Source organism: Lolium rigidum, chromosome 1, assembly GCF_022539505.1.
Source record: "Lolium rigidum isolate FL_2022 chromosome 1, APGP_CSIRO_Lrig_0.1, whole genome shotgun sequence".
NCBI classification, from domain to species: Eukaryota; Viridiplantae; Streptophyta; class Magnoliopsida; order Poales; family Poaceae; genus Lolium; species Lolium rigidum.
The window spans coordinates 85,027,373-85,042,405 of record NC_061508.1 but is presented as its reverse complement, the minus strand read 5'-3'; the positions used below and the strand labels follow the sequence as shown (position 1 = coordinate 85,042,405).

The following is a 15,033-nucleotide window of genomic DNA, read 5'->3' as shown; positions in this document are numbered from 1 at the left end:
TCTGCAAAATCATGGGGTTGCATGGATATACCACACACTAGACTTTTATTCTAAGATTTTTTTCAACGAGATATGTGTGTATTTGTTTGGCTGGAAGAATGCGATTTGTGGACCTGTCGGCAGTCCCACGCTGTTCTCCGTTGTGAAATGCTGAGAAATGCAAGGAGACGGACGCAAAGTAGCGGTATATGGCTCTCATCTCAAGCGAGAAGATATTAAAAATTTCCGTCATCCACGCCACTCCATGAAATTCACTCGACCACACGCACACTCTTCGGGGCGGGAGTGGAGAGAGAAGAAGACGACGCGGGCCCCCCCACCCGCTCTCCTCCGCATCCGCCGCGCGCGTCGCCCCTCACCTCCGGTCATCCCCATCCCTCCCACCGGCGCCACCGCCACCGCCCATTCCTAGCTCAGCTCCCTGTTCAGCTTCGTCGTCGTCGACCGTGAGTGCGAACTGCTCGATCTCCAGCTCTCGCCGGAGCACCGCATTCCACTCAACCACGACGCCGCCCGACGCTATTAGCTTGATTGCTTGCTTGATTCTTTTTTCCGTTTCATTTGTCTCCGGCAGGAAGGAAGAGCCAGTGATCCGAGCAGCCACCCACAGAGCAGCGGCAGCGTGAGGAGCATATCAGGTGCGCGCGCGAGTGGTTGAGATTCGTGCTATGGGCGGATTCTCTGCGGCTTCAGCGGCGGAGCGGTGCGCCGTCGGGATCCACGCGTCCCCGTCCTCGCCGGCGTCGCGCCCGCGCACGCGCTCGCGGCAGCTGCAGCAGCCGGCGCCACCCGTCCGGCGCCGCTTCGCCGCTGCCCCGCTCGCGGTCTCCCGCCGCAGCATCCTCGTGCCCCGCGCCGTCGCCGCCCCCACCGACCGCGCCTCCCCGGAGGTGCGTCCGCCCGCTAGCTCCCTCCTCCCCGGCTTCCGCCAACCGCCCGCTAGCCGCTCGGCGGTTTGCTCACCTCGCTTCCTTTTCTCTCTTGCCGCAGGTCGTCGGGAGGTTCAACCTGGAGTCCAATTCCGAGCTCCAGGTGCTCATAAACACTACGCTACGCGTAGCCTATTCTGGATCAGTTATGTCCAGCGAATTTTGTTTGTTTCTGTAGTACTACCATGTATATCCTGATGCAATGTGCTCGGCAGGTAACGGTGAACCCGGCGCCACAGGGCGCCATCGCCGAGATCAATTTCGAGGCCACCAACACCAGCGGCTCCCTGGTCCTGCATTGGGGCGCCCTTCGCCCGGACAGGGGGTAAATCTGCTGCCCACCAGAGCATCATACCACATATCATCATATTCTCTCACGTGCTGTGCATCGTTTGATTCCAAGACTCGCTAATCCAGCTGCTTGGTTGTCAAAAGCAGGGTGCTGCATTGCTGATATTGTCTCACCTGCTCTGCATGTTTTGATTTGTAGAGAATGGCTCCTCCCATCCAGAAGACCGGACAGAACCACAACCTTCAAGAACCAGGCCCTCAGGACACCTTTTGTAAAGGTATTTCTTGCTTGCACAAATTGGTTTGTGCCTCAACGACAAAATATATTTGGATGGTGGTCTTTATCCTGTCCGTAACCGTGCAGTCAGGCGACAACTCCACCCTGAGAGTCGAGATAGATGACCCTGCGGTTCAAGCCATCGAGTTCCTTCTATTCGACGAGGCACAGAATAAATGGTGAGTCGCGCTGTCGGATTACAATGTAGCGCTGCTTGCTTGTCCGAACGCAGAAGATCTCATCAATGCAGCACCCTACTTTTGACAGGTTCAAAAACAATGGCAAGAATTTCCTAATCCAGCTCCCGACAAGCCGGAATCAGGGGCAAGGTGCATCCGGTGCTACTGTGGTGCCGGAGGATCTTGTGCAGATCCAGTCATACCTTCGTTGGGAAAGAAATGGGAAGCAGTCATATACACCTGACCAAGAGAAGGCAAGTTTTAATATCAGTTTGCGTCTTATGTTAAAACGAACTTAATTCACAAATTAACGTTCTTTTCATCTTTATCTAGGTGGAGTATGAAGCAGCACGAGCAGAGTTAACAGAGGAATTAAACAGAGGTGTTCCACTGGAGAAGCTGCGAGCTAGATTAACTAAAACACCCGAGTCAAGTGAAAGGGATGCTACCACATCAAACGCTACCCCAACTAAGGAGCTTGAAAAGAAAGTTTCCAAGCAAGAGAAGAAGAAGAAGAAGTACTCGGTAGAAAGAATTCAGCGCAAAAACAGAGATATCACACAACTTCTCAATAAACATAAGCCTGGAGTCACAAAAGAGCAAGTACAAGCTGCACCCAAACAACCAACTGTCTTGGATCTCTTCACAAAGTCCTTACAGGAGGGGGATGACTGCGACGTCCTAAGCAGAAAGCTTTTCAAGATCGGTGATAAGGAGATACTGGTTAGGATGCCTGACAGATATTTCATATTTCTAAGCTTTGCTTTGACCAGGCTAATTGAACTTCTCCATTCTGAAGGCAATTGCCACGAAGGCTCTAGGTAAGACCAGAGTCCATTTGGCAACAAACGATGTGGAGCCACTTATTCTTCACTGGGCACTGGCAAAAAAGGCTGGAGAGTGGGCGGTACAATTATACATTTATGTTTGCAAACTCAGTATCTGAAAGAAACTCTCAATATACTGTAATGGCGAGGTGCTTCTTAATTGTGCAGGCACCTCCTTCAAGCATAGCACCTTCTGGCTCAGCATTGCTCGACAAGGCATGTGAAACTTCATTCGTTGAGTCTGAATTGGATGGTTTGCAATACCAGGTACGTACAATTTGATGAACCTATTTTTTGTTTTGTTTTAGATATTGTATGAACAGCTCAGGACTTCTTCATATCCAGGTTGTTGAGATAGAGCTTGATGACGATGGATACAAGGGGATGCCCTTCGTTCTCCGACGTGGTGAAACATGGATAAAAAATAATGACTCTGATTTTTATTTGGATTTTAAGACTAAAGTTACCAAGAAGGCAAAGGCAATTGTTCGTATATTTGTAGCCTTGCTCTCGAATTATTCCTTTGTTCAACTCTTCTGCGACTCTTGGACTAATAAACTCTCATATCTATTCTTAATCAAAGGATACGGGTGATGCCGGTAAAGGCACTGCAAAGGCTTTCCTGGAAAGAATAGCAGATCTGGAGGAAGATGCCCAGCGATCTTTTATGCACAGGTCAGATGCTCAAGTATCTGTACTAAAAGTGACTTATTTTTTCCTGAAAAGTATGTGAATTAAGTTGTGTTCCTCGGCAGATTTAATATTGCAGCAGATCTAGTTGACCAAGCCAGAGATGCTGGACTATTGGGTATTGTTGGACTTTTTGTTTGGATTAGATTCATGTCTACCAGGCAATTAATATGGAACAAGAACTACAATGTGAAACCACGGTACATACTTCTTTCCTCTTCGACGACCTTCACTCCGTAAACATCACGGAAATAGAAAATAATTCAGCAGACTTGAAACTATTTTTTGAAATATGGCAAATTTCCATTTTCATTAATAAGAGTGAGAATAGCCCACTTAATTAACAGAAGCGAAAACCGCTAAAACACACCTACAAAACTAGGGTTCAGTTGCATCTGATTTGGCATCTTATAATGATCTATAACCATGCAGTGAGATAAGCAAAGCACAAGACAGGTTTACAGATGACCTTGAGAATATGTATAAAAGTTACCCACAGTACAGAGAGATCTTAAGAATGATATTGTCTGCTGTTGGTCGTGGAGGTGAAGGTGATGTTGGTCAGCGTATCCGTGACGAAATATTAGTAATCCAGGTAAAAAATAATACTCCTAGGAAACTATCAAGTAATTTTTATTTGTTGCTTTATGAACTAGTCAATGAGTTACCTTTGGGTTGTCGATAAAAACTTGCTTGCTGGTTTTGTAGAGAAATAATGACTGCAAAGGTGGGATGATGGAAGAATGGCACCAGAAACTGCACAATAATACAAGCCCAGATGATGTAGTTATATGCCAGGTAATTAATGTTCTGAATTGATCATAGCATTTTTTTTTGGCTTTGAGGATCTGATGGTTATGTCTCTGTGGGCAGGCAATAATTGATTATATCAAGAGTGATTTTGATATCAGCGTTTACTGGGACACGTTGAACAAAAATGGCATAAATAAAGAACGTCTGCTGAGCTATGATCGTGCAATTCATTCAGAACCAAAATTCAGGAGTGACCAGAAAGAGGGTTTACTCCGTGATCTGGGCAACTATATGAGAAGCCTGAAGGTATGCAAAACGTCTATCTTGGATAAGCGAAATAGAAATATCTACATGTTCATTTTCAAGTTGGAGACATAAACTAATCATTATGTATCAAAATGTAGTCGATGGCTGTAGATCATTTGTCTCTATTTCTTCATGTGTGGCATCCCTACATAGGGCAGTCATGTAGTTCTAATCAAGTTTAGACCCTTTGGTGTAGTCTTTGTGATCATCCTAATGCCACAAATTAAGTTTTCAATTTGTCAGCTACATAGCCGATGGAAATTTGTAGTGACATTTTGATTCCTGTCGAAGCATAAGAAAAATGCCATATGCCATTTCCTTATCTGTGATTGAATGTTATTCTACTTCTTCCATTTTCGTAGGCTGTGCACTCTGGTGCTGATCTCGAGTCTGCTATAGCAACCTGTATGGGATACAAATCAGAGGTAACATTTCCATCGGTGATGATTCTGGTAAAATGCTTTAGATATCTATGGTCATATCTAATGAATGAATTGTTTGGGTGCAGGGTGAAGGTTTCATGGTTGGTGTTCAAATCAACCCAGTGAAGGGTTTATCATCTGGATTTCCTGTAAAAATCCTTACCTTCTTTTCTTAGCACATTTACTTTTTTATATTGTAAAATTTAATGATTGCCTTCTTTTATTAACACATTTAATTTTTTGTATGTGAAATTTACTTTTTGGCATCGATTTCTTGAGTAGGAATTGCTTCAGTTTGTGCTTGACCATGTTGAGGATAAATCAGCAGAGCCACTTCTTGAGGTGAGGGTTATTTCTCCACATCAAATGATTACGTTTCTCAGAACTGATTGATTTGTCCATTTCACCATTTTTTTTTTGGATTGCCATATGAATCACGAGTTGCCAAGGTTGAATTGCTACCTTTCAGGGGCTATTGGAGGCTCGAGCTGAACTACGCCCTTTGCTCATTGAATCATCTGAACGCTTGAAGGATCTTATCTTTTTGGACATTGCTCTTGATTCTACTTTCAGGACAGCAGTTGAAAGGTCGTATGAGGAGCTTAACGATGCAGCACCGGAGGTTGGTTGCTCCAATATTGCTGTGTCACTTCACTATTTGTTCTTGTTCTTTCTCACTCAAACATGTTAGCCTTGTCCAGAAAATTATGTACTTCATCGGTCTTGTTCTTGAAAATCTTGCCTTGTCCACTGATGACAACGAAGACATCTTATATTGCTTAAAGGTAAATTGGATTTTCTCTTTCACGTTATCAAGATACGAAATATTTTAACTTCATTGTTAACTAATTTGATATGCGTAGCCATATGGTATAGTTATTTTTGTATGTCAGATGGCTGCTTTGAACTGTCTTTCTCTTATTTTTTATTTAACTTGTTAACTATTCCTTGCCATGTAGTAATGGGTATCTCTATTGCTTGGAAAGTTTTTAACACTTTAATATGCTTGAAATATAATGCAGACCATGTTTTGCTAACATGCCTACATGGTGTTGTATCATGTAAAAGCATCAAATTCGAACTATTTGAATTGCATGGATATTGTCAATTGAATAAAAGCTGGGCGGCGAAACTTAAAAAAAAATGCATGGATGCACATTTGATGTTGTTTGTACACTAGATTATCTAGATTTGTCAGTTATGTGGTATTCTTTTGTTTGAAGTCATGCATGAACTCTATTTTATGACTGTCAAGGATGATGACTTTTTTCTAACGTGTTCCCTGAAGGGATGGAATCAAGCCATGGAAATGGTTAAGCGAAAAGATGACCAATGGGCTCTCTACGCTAAAGCATGTCTTGACAGAACTAGACTTGCCCTTGCGAGCAAGGGTGAACAATACTATAATATGATGCAACCGTCGGCTGAATATCTTGGCTCATTACTGAATGTTGATGAATGGGCAGTACGTGTTCTATGAAGTTTAGCTTTATTCTATTTTGGCATCTAGGAACTAGTTGTAAAAATTGTTTTGGCAGGTTGACATCTTCACAGAGGAAATAATTCGTGGTGGGTCAGCTGCTACTTTGTCTGCTCTTCTGAACCGATTTGACCCTGTTCTCAGGAATGTCGCACACCTTGGAAGGTAAAATTTAAATTCCATGAAGACTTGTAATTTCTTACTCCATGATCCTTTGTGCATTAACATGCCATTTTAAAATCGTGTTACTTATTGATCCTTGCCAAATTTATACATCTTACTTTATTATATTCCTTTACTCTGTGTTTGACATCTATCTTCTTCTAACAGTTGGCAGGTTATAAGCCCAGTCGAAGTAACAGGTTATGTTGTAGTGGTTGATAAGTTGCTTTCTGTTCAAAACAAATCTTACGACAAACCAACCATCCTTGTGGCAAAGAGTGTCAAGGGAGAGGAGGAAATACCTGATGGTGTTGTTGGCGTGATAACACCTGATATGCCAGATGTTCTGTCCCATGTGTCAGTTCGAGCAAGGAATTGCAAGGTTTTTCTTTCTCTACACAATTATGTTGCAAGTTTTGATAATATGCGTTTCCTGTGTGGATCTTACATGACCTTAATTTTTTTTCTGTTTAAGGTATTGTTTGCGACATGCTTTGACCCGAACACCCTGTCTGAACTTCAAGGACATGAAGGGAAGGTGTTTTCATTCAAAACTACTTCTGCAGATGTCACATATAGGTAGGTTTTGTTATTTATTTATGAATTGCATATATCTGATCAATAGTTTCTGTCAGAGTAGTTCTTTATTTAGTAATTCATATCCGTGGAGGATAACTAGTTACTGGGAGCTACTACTGGTTGCTATTTGAAGCACAAATTCAGTTCTGTTAGCAATAGGCAGTAAGACTGACTAGTTTATAGGGTTGGGAAAATCTTGTGCTGTATCGGTGGCCAGTAGATTAACACAAGTTGATCATACTTTGCGCTTCCTATGGTTCAGTTTTTCAAGTATCTCCAATCGTATCACAGCCAATCTGGAATCCTTTGCCTTAGTATTTTATAGTTTCTTTGTTTTGTAATGCTCCTTCTATCCTCAATCCTCTGTCAAAAGTTAACATCTCGTCTCTACCACATTGTAGGGAGATTACGGAGAGTGAACTCATGCAATCAAGTTCTCCAAATGCACAAGTTGGTGAAGCAATACCATCTTTGTCATTAGTCAAGAAGAAGTTCCTTGGGAAATATGCAATATCAGCGGAAGATTTCACTGACGAAATGGTAATCATACAGATCTATTCACTGGGAAATGTTACTTTTCAGACTGAATCAGGAAACAAAATAGTTTCTCTATTAGATTCCCTTTGTTTTTGCCTTGCACTAGTTTTCAAATGCTCACATTTCTGTTGTCAGGTTGGAGCAAAGTCCCGCAACATCGCATACCTGAAAGGAAAAGTACCTTCATGGGTTGGTATCCCAACGTCAGTTGCGATACCATTTGGGACCTTCGAGAAGGTCTTGTCAGACGATACCAATAAGGTTGGTGGCTCTTGTTTGACAATAAATTGGTGAAAGGGTAGCACAATATCAAAGTTACTGTACACAGCGGTTGGGGAAATCTGTTTCTTTTGCATGTTCGACAAGAGAAGTTTCTAGCATAAATAATATATTTTTTCAATTTATCTTTCTCTTTCATTGGTATGTTCTTATCCCAAAAGGTACAGCTGAAATAATTAATGATCTTCCAGGCAATGAGGCAGTTTATTGTTCTGTCCTTTAATGACAGGAAGTAGCACAAAACATACAGATGCTGAAGGGTAGACTTGATCAAGACGATTTTAGTGCTCTTGGAGAAATGCGGAAAACTGTTCTTGATTTAACTGCTCCAGCTCAACTGGTAAGATATTACATTGCGATTTAAAGCCAGTGAAGTTTTTTTTTTTTCTGCATGCCTTAATAAGAAGTGAGCCTGGCTCACTTGATTGGCAGAGAAAATGTACAATCCCACCATCTCGGTTCAAGTTTGCATAGACACAAATTTAGGTTTTTATTTTTACTGCACGGGTTTCTCCTACGGTTTATTTCCGAAAAGGCAGTAACTATTAATATCGTTTGCATTTATTGCAAATGGGAACCTTGTTTATCATGTTAATTTATTCTTCTACCTTTACAGGTTACGGAGCTGAAGGAGAAGATGCTAAGTTCTGGAATGCCCTGGCCTGGGGATGAAAGTGACCAGCGCTGGGAGCAAGCATGGATGGCAATTAAAAAGGTCTGATCCCCTACAATTCATAGCAGTGACGAAGCCAGATTGCGCATCTCCCTGGGTCAATTTCTTATTAGAAATGCCATGGATTGGCCATAGGCGCATATATTTGTGGGATCAGTAGACCCACACCTTGCAGCTAAATCTATTATGGATGATTAGAGCATTTAATCATGATAAATAGTAAATAGTTCAATACGTCCTAATGTGGGATTTGGTATCTCACTTAAATTTCCGTTTTAGGTCTGGGCATCAAAATGGAACGAAAGAGCATATTTTAGCACACGCAAGGTGAAGCTCGATCATGACTACCTTTCCATGGCTGTTCTTGTACAAGAAATCGTCAACACAGACTATGCCTTCGTCATTCATACTACGAACCCGTCATCTGGAGATTCTTCTGAGATATACGCTGAAGTGGTGAAAGGACTTGGAGAGACACTTGTGGGAGCCTATCCTGGCCGAGCCATGAGCTTCGTGTGTAAGAAAGATGACCTTGACTCTCCCAAGGTGAAATATTTCCGAGTATCTCTTAGTTTGGTCATATGTTAAATACTACCTGAGCTAAATGCGGCCCATTGATAGGTACTGGGTTACCCAAGTAAGCCAATTGGTCTCTTCATAAAGCGATCAATCATCTTCCGTTCAGATTCTAATGGTGAGGATCTGGAAGGTTATGCTGGAGCAGGACTGTATGATAGGTTAGTGAAAGTCTTTCATTAGACGTGGTTTACCCACATGCTAAGAATTCATTTAGCATTACAGCTAAGGAGTGCGCTTGTTTCAGTGTCCCTATGGATGAGGAAGATCAAGTTGTGCTTGACTACACGACCGACGCTCTCATCACAGACTCTGGATTCCGAAGCTCAATTCTCTCAAGCATTGCACGGGCTGGCCATGCCATTGAGGAACTCTACGGGTCACCACAGGACGTTGAGGGAGTAGTGAAGGATGGGAAGATCTATGTAGTCCAGACTAGACCACAGATGTAATACGTATGTATAGGTAGCTCAAGTCGTAGAGTAGTAGGATATATGAGCCTTTATGGCATGCATAGTTGTACAACACATCATACATATATGCTCAGAATAAGGTTTAACCATATACTGTATTTTATGGAGCTTGTATTTGCACCAATAAAGTGTATGTATCATGAGGAATATGAACCTACTAAAAAATTCAGATGAAACGGGTTTTTGAGCAATAAATATTTATACACGCAATTCTAATGTAAATATCAGTAGTCTGCTTGCTTTTGGTCCTCTCCTTTATTATGTCCAATAGGTAGAAAGAATGTGAAGATCCTGGTAAATATCAGTAGTCTGCTTGCTTTTGGTCCTCTCCTTTATCATGTCCAATAGGTAGAAAGCATGTGAAGATCCCTGTAAATATCTTCTCTCTGAAAATGACATCTTGTACTTATCAGCAGCAAATATCTGAAGAGAACTAACACCCAGTTTCCTGCCAACCAGAGGCAGGAAGAGTCTCCTGACGAGAGCAAATGGCAGGGTTCTTCAGCACCCTTGCTGCTACTGATCGCTACTATCTGCAGCTCAGATCTGGACCAAACAAGTACAGAAGGAGGAGCATGATCAGGTGCTGCAGCACAGCAAAGGGAAAGGCCAGAGGGAACTACCACCAGGTGCTTGGAGTAGCAATCCACTCCACACCTCAGGAGATCAAGGAAGCCTACAGGAAACTCCAGAAGCAGCACCATCCTGATATCGCTGGCGACAAGGTGCGTCCATCTGCGGCTGCTTTGATCTACCCTACCTTTTTGGGTTCAGTTTGTTACTCCTAGTTTCTCAGAAATTCAGCTGTAGGTGAATATAGAGGGAAGAAACAACTGTTTTTTTTTCGAATTTTCACCGGGGGGGAGAGGTTCCCCACCTGAATTATATTTGAAAAAAAGGGGCAGACCCCAACGTTTTACAGCAGAGAAACAACTGTTTTGGTATGCAGGATATCGGATCTGTTCTATTCTGTCTCTTGTCTTGTGGAATTTAAACTGTGGTAATTTTTTGTTCAGGGTCATGACTACGCGCTGCTGCTGAACGAGGCGTATGAAGTGTTGATGAGGAATAGTTCCAGGAATGCTGGCAAGAGTAGTGGAGGCATTGGGAGCGTTTACACTGGGGAGGGCTACAGTTCTTGGAATGGCCCTATGAGAAGCCAGGCTCTCTTTGTGGACGAGAACAAATGCATAGGTACGGTAGTATTGATATTTCCGACCAAAGAACATCATTGTTTCAAACATGCAGGTTGCCATGTACAGGGTGCAGGGAGTGTATTCACCATGCCGGTGAGACCTTTGCCATGGATGATGTTCTTGGAAGCGCGCACGTTGAAGTGCAGTTTGGTGATGTGGAGCAGCAGATCCAGGTAGTCCAGATGGTCCGAGTTTCTGCTGATCTAGAATTAGCATCAGTGCAGCTGTTTGAAACATATCCATGAATCTTAATCTGCTTAATAATTTTCTGAATGAGATGATTGATGTGCAATGTTAGGTGGCTGTGGAGTCCTGTCCTGTGAACTGCATCCACTGGGTTGGGGCCGAGCAGCTCCCGCCGCTGGAGTTCATGTCACGTCCACAGCCCAAGGAAGGGCATGGCGTGTTTGGCGGAGGGTGGGAGAGGCCCAAGGACGTGTTTATGGCGGCTAAGACCTTCGCTAAGAAACTCGAGAGGCAGGAGCGTTCTGAAAGCACCAATGGTAAAATGGAATTGTTGTTTATGCAGCCTTTCATTCCTAAGGTTTGAAATGTGAAGTTCAGAAACCTGAAAGATAGTGAATTGGAACAATGTTGCAGGGGGTGAAGATATGGAAACCGAAACAGCTGCGCAGGCGGAAGCGAGGCGCCACGCGGGACAGGAGCTCCGGTGGAAGAGTTTGTTCAATGTTTGGAATGGGTTGACAGACTGGAGGAAATCTGGAACAGAGCGGTAGATCTGCGATTATTTGCCGTTGGCTAATGATGATGTAAATACTAGACACATGTTTTTCTTTGCGGGGAATACTAGATAGATGTTGTACAATGATAATAGGCTTTACACCAACTTTGGAGACAAGGAATCACGTGTTTTTCCATTGCCCCATTGCAGTTCACTACTGGTAGATAAACGAAGTGGTTTAGGGTTTTGCGTGGGGTGAACAGCCCTCACGGCTCTCCACTATATATAAGGATCAGTACAGGTACAATACACATATACACATATTTGTACAATAGGCTAGACTACTTAACACTCCTCTCAATCTAAACCTCTGCTAATTAGGTTAAGATTGTTCTTAAATCTGTCTAGCATCTGTCTTGTGGTCGGTTTAGTAAACACATCGACCAGCTGATCCTTAGTGGAAATAAACCTGACATCCAATATGCATGCTGCAACTCGTTCACGCACAAAGTGAAAGTCTACCTCAATGTGTTTCATGCGAGCATGGAAAACTGGATTAGCTGTCAGGTATGTAGCCCCAAGATTATCGCACCATAACATGGGAGGACGCTGCTGAGTTACGCCAAGCTCTCTAAGAAGTGAATCAACCCACAATACTTCAGCAGCGCCATTTGCCAAGGCTTTGTACTCTGCCTCGGTGCTGCACCTCGAAACTGTTGGCTGTTTCTTCAAACTCCACGAGATAATGTTCGAACCAACAAACACGGCGAATCCGCTCGTGCTACGGCGATCATCCACACAGCCAGCCCAATCTGCATCAGTAAAAATACTAATGATATGGATGATGGAGATCTCCGAATCTGCAAGCCAACTTGGAGAGTCCCTTTGACATATCGCAAAATTCGCTTCACTGCTTCCCAATGAGCGTCAGTAGGCTGAGAGAGATACTGACACACCTTATTCACAGCAAATGAAATATCTGGGCGTGTCAAGGTCAGATACTGTAAGCCTCCCACAACGCTGCGGTACCTGAAAGCATCATCAGTACTAAGAGCAGTACCTGTATCACGAGCTAGCCTCTCTGATGTCATCAGAGGAGTAGGAGCTGAATTACAATTCTCCATATTGACCCGATGAAGAAGGTCAAGTGCATACTTCCGCTGAGTCATTGTCATGCCCCCTGAATTGTAAGATGCTTCTAATCCAAGAAAATAATCCAGCTTGCCCATATCCTTAATGGGAAACGAAGCAGCAAGAGCATGTACCAAGCGATCCACCGCCTCAGATGTAGAGCCAGAGATAACAATGTCGTCAACATAAACCAACATGTAAATCTCAACACCATCTCGAGAGAAGATAAACAGAGATGTGTCGGCCTTGGACGCCGAAAAACCAAGCTCATACAGACGCTGACTCAGACAAGCGTACCAGGCGCGGGGCGGCGCCCGGACCATAAATAGACCGGCTGGAGCTTGCAGACATGTGAAGGGTATCGTGCATCCTCAAAACCTGGGGGCTGCTGCATATAAACATCTTCATTCAGAAAACCATGAAGGAAGGCATTGCTAACATCAACTTGACGCAGACACCAGCCGCGAGATACTGCAAGAGAGAGCACAAGTCGGACTGTCGCGGACTTCACAACCGGACTAAATGTGTCACCATAGTCGATGCCATGCTGCTGAGTGAAACCTCGCGCGACCAAACGAGCCTTGTGTTTGTCAATGCTACCATCAGGACGGTGTTTAGTTTTAAAAATCCACTTACTGCCAACAATGTTAACTCCAGGAGGGCGCGGGACCAATTTCCACGTGCTTGTCTGTGTGAGGGCAGCGAACTCATCTGCCATGGCGGAGGACCAGGCAGGCTCCTCCAATGCTTCCCGGTGAGATGATGGTGCAGCAAAAAATGCTCGTCGACGTGGATCATAACGAACCGTCCCATCGGTGTAAACCTTCTCTGTCCTGGTGTGATCGCGCGCACGTGTCACCATAGCATGCATGGAACCAGTGGGAGGGGCAGCCGAAGGTGCCGCGGCCAGTGTATCGGCAGTAGGCGGCACAGACTGCACCGGTGCCATCGGCGGTGTAGGGGCGATGGGAGCCGTGCCGGCCCCAGGCGGGGGCGAGGCAGAAGCCACGCATGGCGTGCCCTGCATGGCCGTGCCATGCACGTTGATCGGCGACGCTGGCGAGGCGGCTCTCGGCGATGCAGGAGTGACGTCGACTGCAGGACCTGGCACCTGAGAACAAATGGCATCTGAAACAGGAGCATTAGTGGACAAAAGGGTTAGGTCATAATTTCGTATTGGCGTACTCGTAACCGGTTCATCGGAGGGGAATGTGATGGATTGCTCTAAAGTGGAAACATCAACAGAGACTCCGGGTGTGGCTAAGGGAAACACCGATTCATCAAACACTACATCACGAGAAATATAGATGCGCCCCGTCGATTTATCCAAGCACTTGTACCCTTTGTGCATCGGGCTGTACCAGAAAGACACACATCCTAGATCGAAAATCTAGTTTATGGGAGTTGTATTTGCGGAGACTTGGCCAACATGCGCATCCAAAGATGCGAAGAGAAGAATAGTTTGGCTGAACTTGGAGGAGTCGGAACATGGGCGTCTCATTCTTAAGAACGGGTGTAGGCATACGATTTATAAGGTAGCACGCCGTAAGGAAGGCTTCATCCCAATAGTGGAGAGGAAGTGAAGAATGAGCGAGCAGGGCAAGGCCTGTTTCCACTAGATAACGGTGTTTACGCTCCACAATACCGTTCTGCTGAGATGTGTGTGGACAGGAAACACAGTGAGAGATCCCCGTACGCTGAAAATACTGGTGAAGGCGATGGTACTCACCTCCCCAATCAGATTGTACAGCTTTAATTTTGGCATTCAAAAGACGCTCAACATGAGCCTAGAAAGCATAAAAAATCTGCTCAACATCAGACTTGTTTTTAAGAAGATAAATCCAGCAGAATCGTGAATAGTCATCGACTCAAGAGGCATAGTAGTAACATGAGATGACAAAGAATAAGGCAACTGATGACTTTTAGCACGCTGACAAGCATCACACACAAGGGGTAAATTGTCTGACGATGAACAGGGGAGTTCATTTGTTCTAATGATGGATTGAACTACATTATTGGATGGATGACCGAGGCGTTGGTGCCACTGTGATGGGGTGACCTTGACACTAGCGAAGGCATGGCGAGTGGAGGCTGACGTCGCTTTGGCGAATGGAATAGGATAGAGCCCTCCATGACTTCTACCTTGCAGGACGATTCTCCTCGTGACCTTGTCCTTTACAAAGAAAGCATGACGGTGAAATTCAACGAACACGTCATTATCGGAAACAAGGCATAAAACGGAAAGGAGATTTTTGCTAATGTAAGGGACATGGAGAATGTTTTTAAGATGAAGTGATGAACCAGCTAGATTCGAATAGCCAATATGCGAAATTGACAAACCTGAGCCATTTGCCACTTGCACTTGATCCTTGCCACCATATCGTTCATAGAACTGAAGGCGCTCAAGTTCACTCGTCAGGTGGTCCGTCGCGCCGCTGTCCAGGTGCCACTGAGGATTGCCGCCACCACTAGTCGAGGTTGCGTTGCCGGAGCGCTGGTTGGTGAAGTTGTTGTTGGCGCGCTGGTCCTCCGCAGCACGACAGCAATCGGCGGCAAGGTGCCCCCAATAGCCGCAATAGTCACAGCATGGA

General features: G+C 44.5%; 2 protein-coding genes across 3 annotated transcripts; both read left to right on the top strand.

Annotated features, from left to right (window-relative positions):
• The first annotated feature begins 329 nt into the window (after positions 1–329).
• On the top strand, positions 330–9,522 carry LOC124688391 (alpha-glucan water dikinase 1, chloroplastic-like). Of its 2 annotated transcripts, none has more exons than XM_047222167.1 (32): positions 330–446; positions 575–890; positions 991–1,032; positions 1,145–1,254; positions 1,420–1,498; positions 1,585–1,676; positions 1,765–1,930; positions 2,010–2,399; positions 2,476–2,583; positions 2,672–2,770; positions 2,849–2,983; positions 3,087–3,178; positions 3,259–3,393; positions 3,626–3,788; positions 3,902–3,991; positions 4,067–4,252; positions 4,615–4,677; positions 4,761–4,823; positions 4,957–5,016; positions 5,144–5,296; positions 5,376–5,459; positions 5,963–6,139; positions 6,213–6,319; positions 6,485–6,698; positions 6,792–6,895; positions 7,297–7,435; positions 7,568–7,693; positions 7,941–8,051; positions 8,328–8,426; positions 8,664–8,930; positions 9,006–9,121; positions 9,208–9,522. In XM_047222167.1, the coding sequence occupies exons 2-32, from the start codon at positions 669–671 to the stop codon at positions 9,410–9,412; spliced, it is 4,197 nt and encodes a 1,398-aa protein (XP_047078123.1). In that variant the 5' UTR covers positions 330–446; positions 575–668; the 3' UTR covers positions 9,413–9,522. The 2 variants fall into 2 exon arrangements, with proteins under 2 accessions (XP_047078123.1, XP_047078061.1); XM_047222105.1 differs by having other exon boundaries at positions 2,849–2,989.
• Positions 9,523–9,871: 349 nt separating this feature from the next.
• On the top strand, positions 9,872–11,525 carry LOC124688285 (chaperone protein dnaJ C76, chloroplastic-like). Its single transcript, XM_047222012.1, has 5 exons — positions 9,872–10,158; positions 10,450–10,627; positions 10,696–10,802; positions 10,928–11,132; positions 11,230–11,525. Exons 1-5 carry the CDS (start codon positions 9,922–9,924, stop codon positions 11,364–11,366), a joined length of 864 nt encoding a protein of 287 aa, XP_047077968.1. The 5' UTR covers positions 9,872–9,921; the 3' UTR covers positions 11,367–11,525.
• Positions 11,526–15,033: the final 3,508 nt, after the last annotated feature.

Excerpts from the sequence above, each read along its gene's own strand:
- LOC124688285 (XM_047222012.1), top strand. The coding sequence starts at position 9,922 with ATGGCAGGGTTCTTCAGCACCCTTGCTGCTACTGATCGCTACTATCTG. Across the intron at positions 10,628-10,695 it reads GGACGAGAACAAATGCATAG|GGTGCAGGGAGTGTATTCAC; the intron begins GTACGGTAGTAT and ends TGCCATGTACAG. Across the intron at positions 10,803-10,927 it reads ATGTGGAGCAGCAGATCCAG|GTGGCTGTGGAGTCCTGTCC; the intron begins GTAGTCCAGATG and ends GTGCAATGTTAG.
- LOC124688391 (XM_047222105.1), top strand. The coding sequence starts at position 669 with ATGGGCGGATTCTCTGCGGCTTCAGCGGCGGAGCGGTGCGCCGTCGGG. Across the intron at positions 3,179-3,258 it reads CAGCGATCTTTTATGCACAG|ATTTAATATTGCAGCAGATC; the intron begins GTCAGATGCTCA and ends GTTCCTCGGCAG. Across the intron at positions 8,931-9,005 it reads ATGACCTTGACTCTCCCAAG|GTACTGGGTTACCCAAGTAA; the intron begins GTGAAATATTTC and ends GCCCATTGATAG.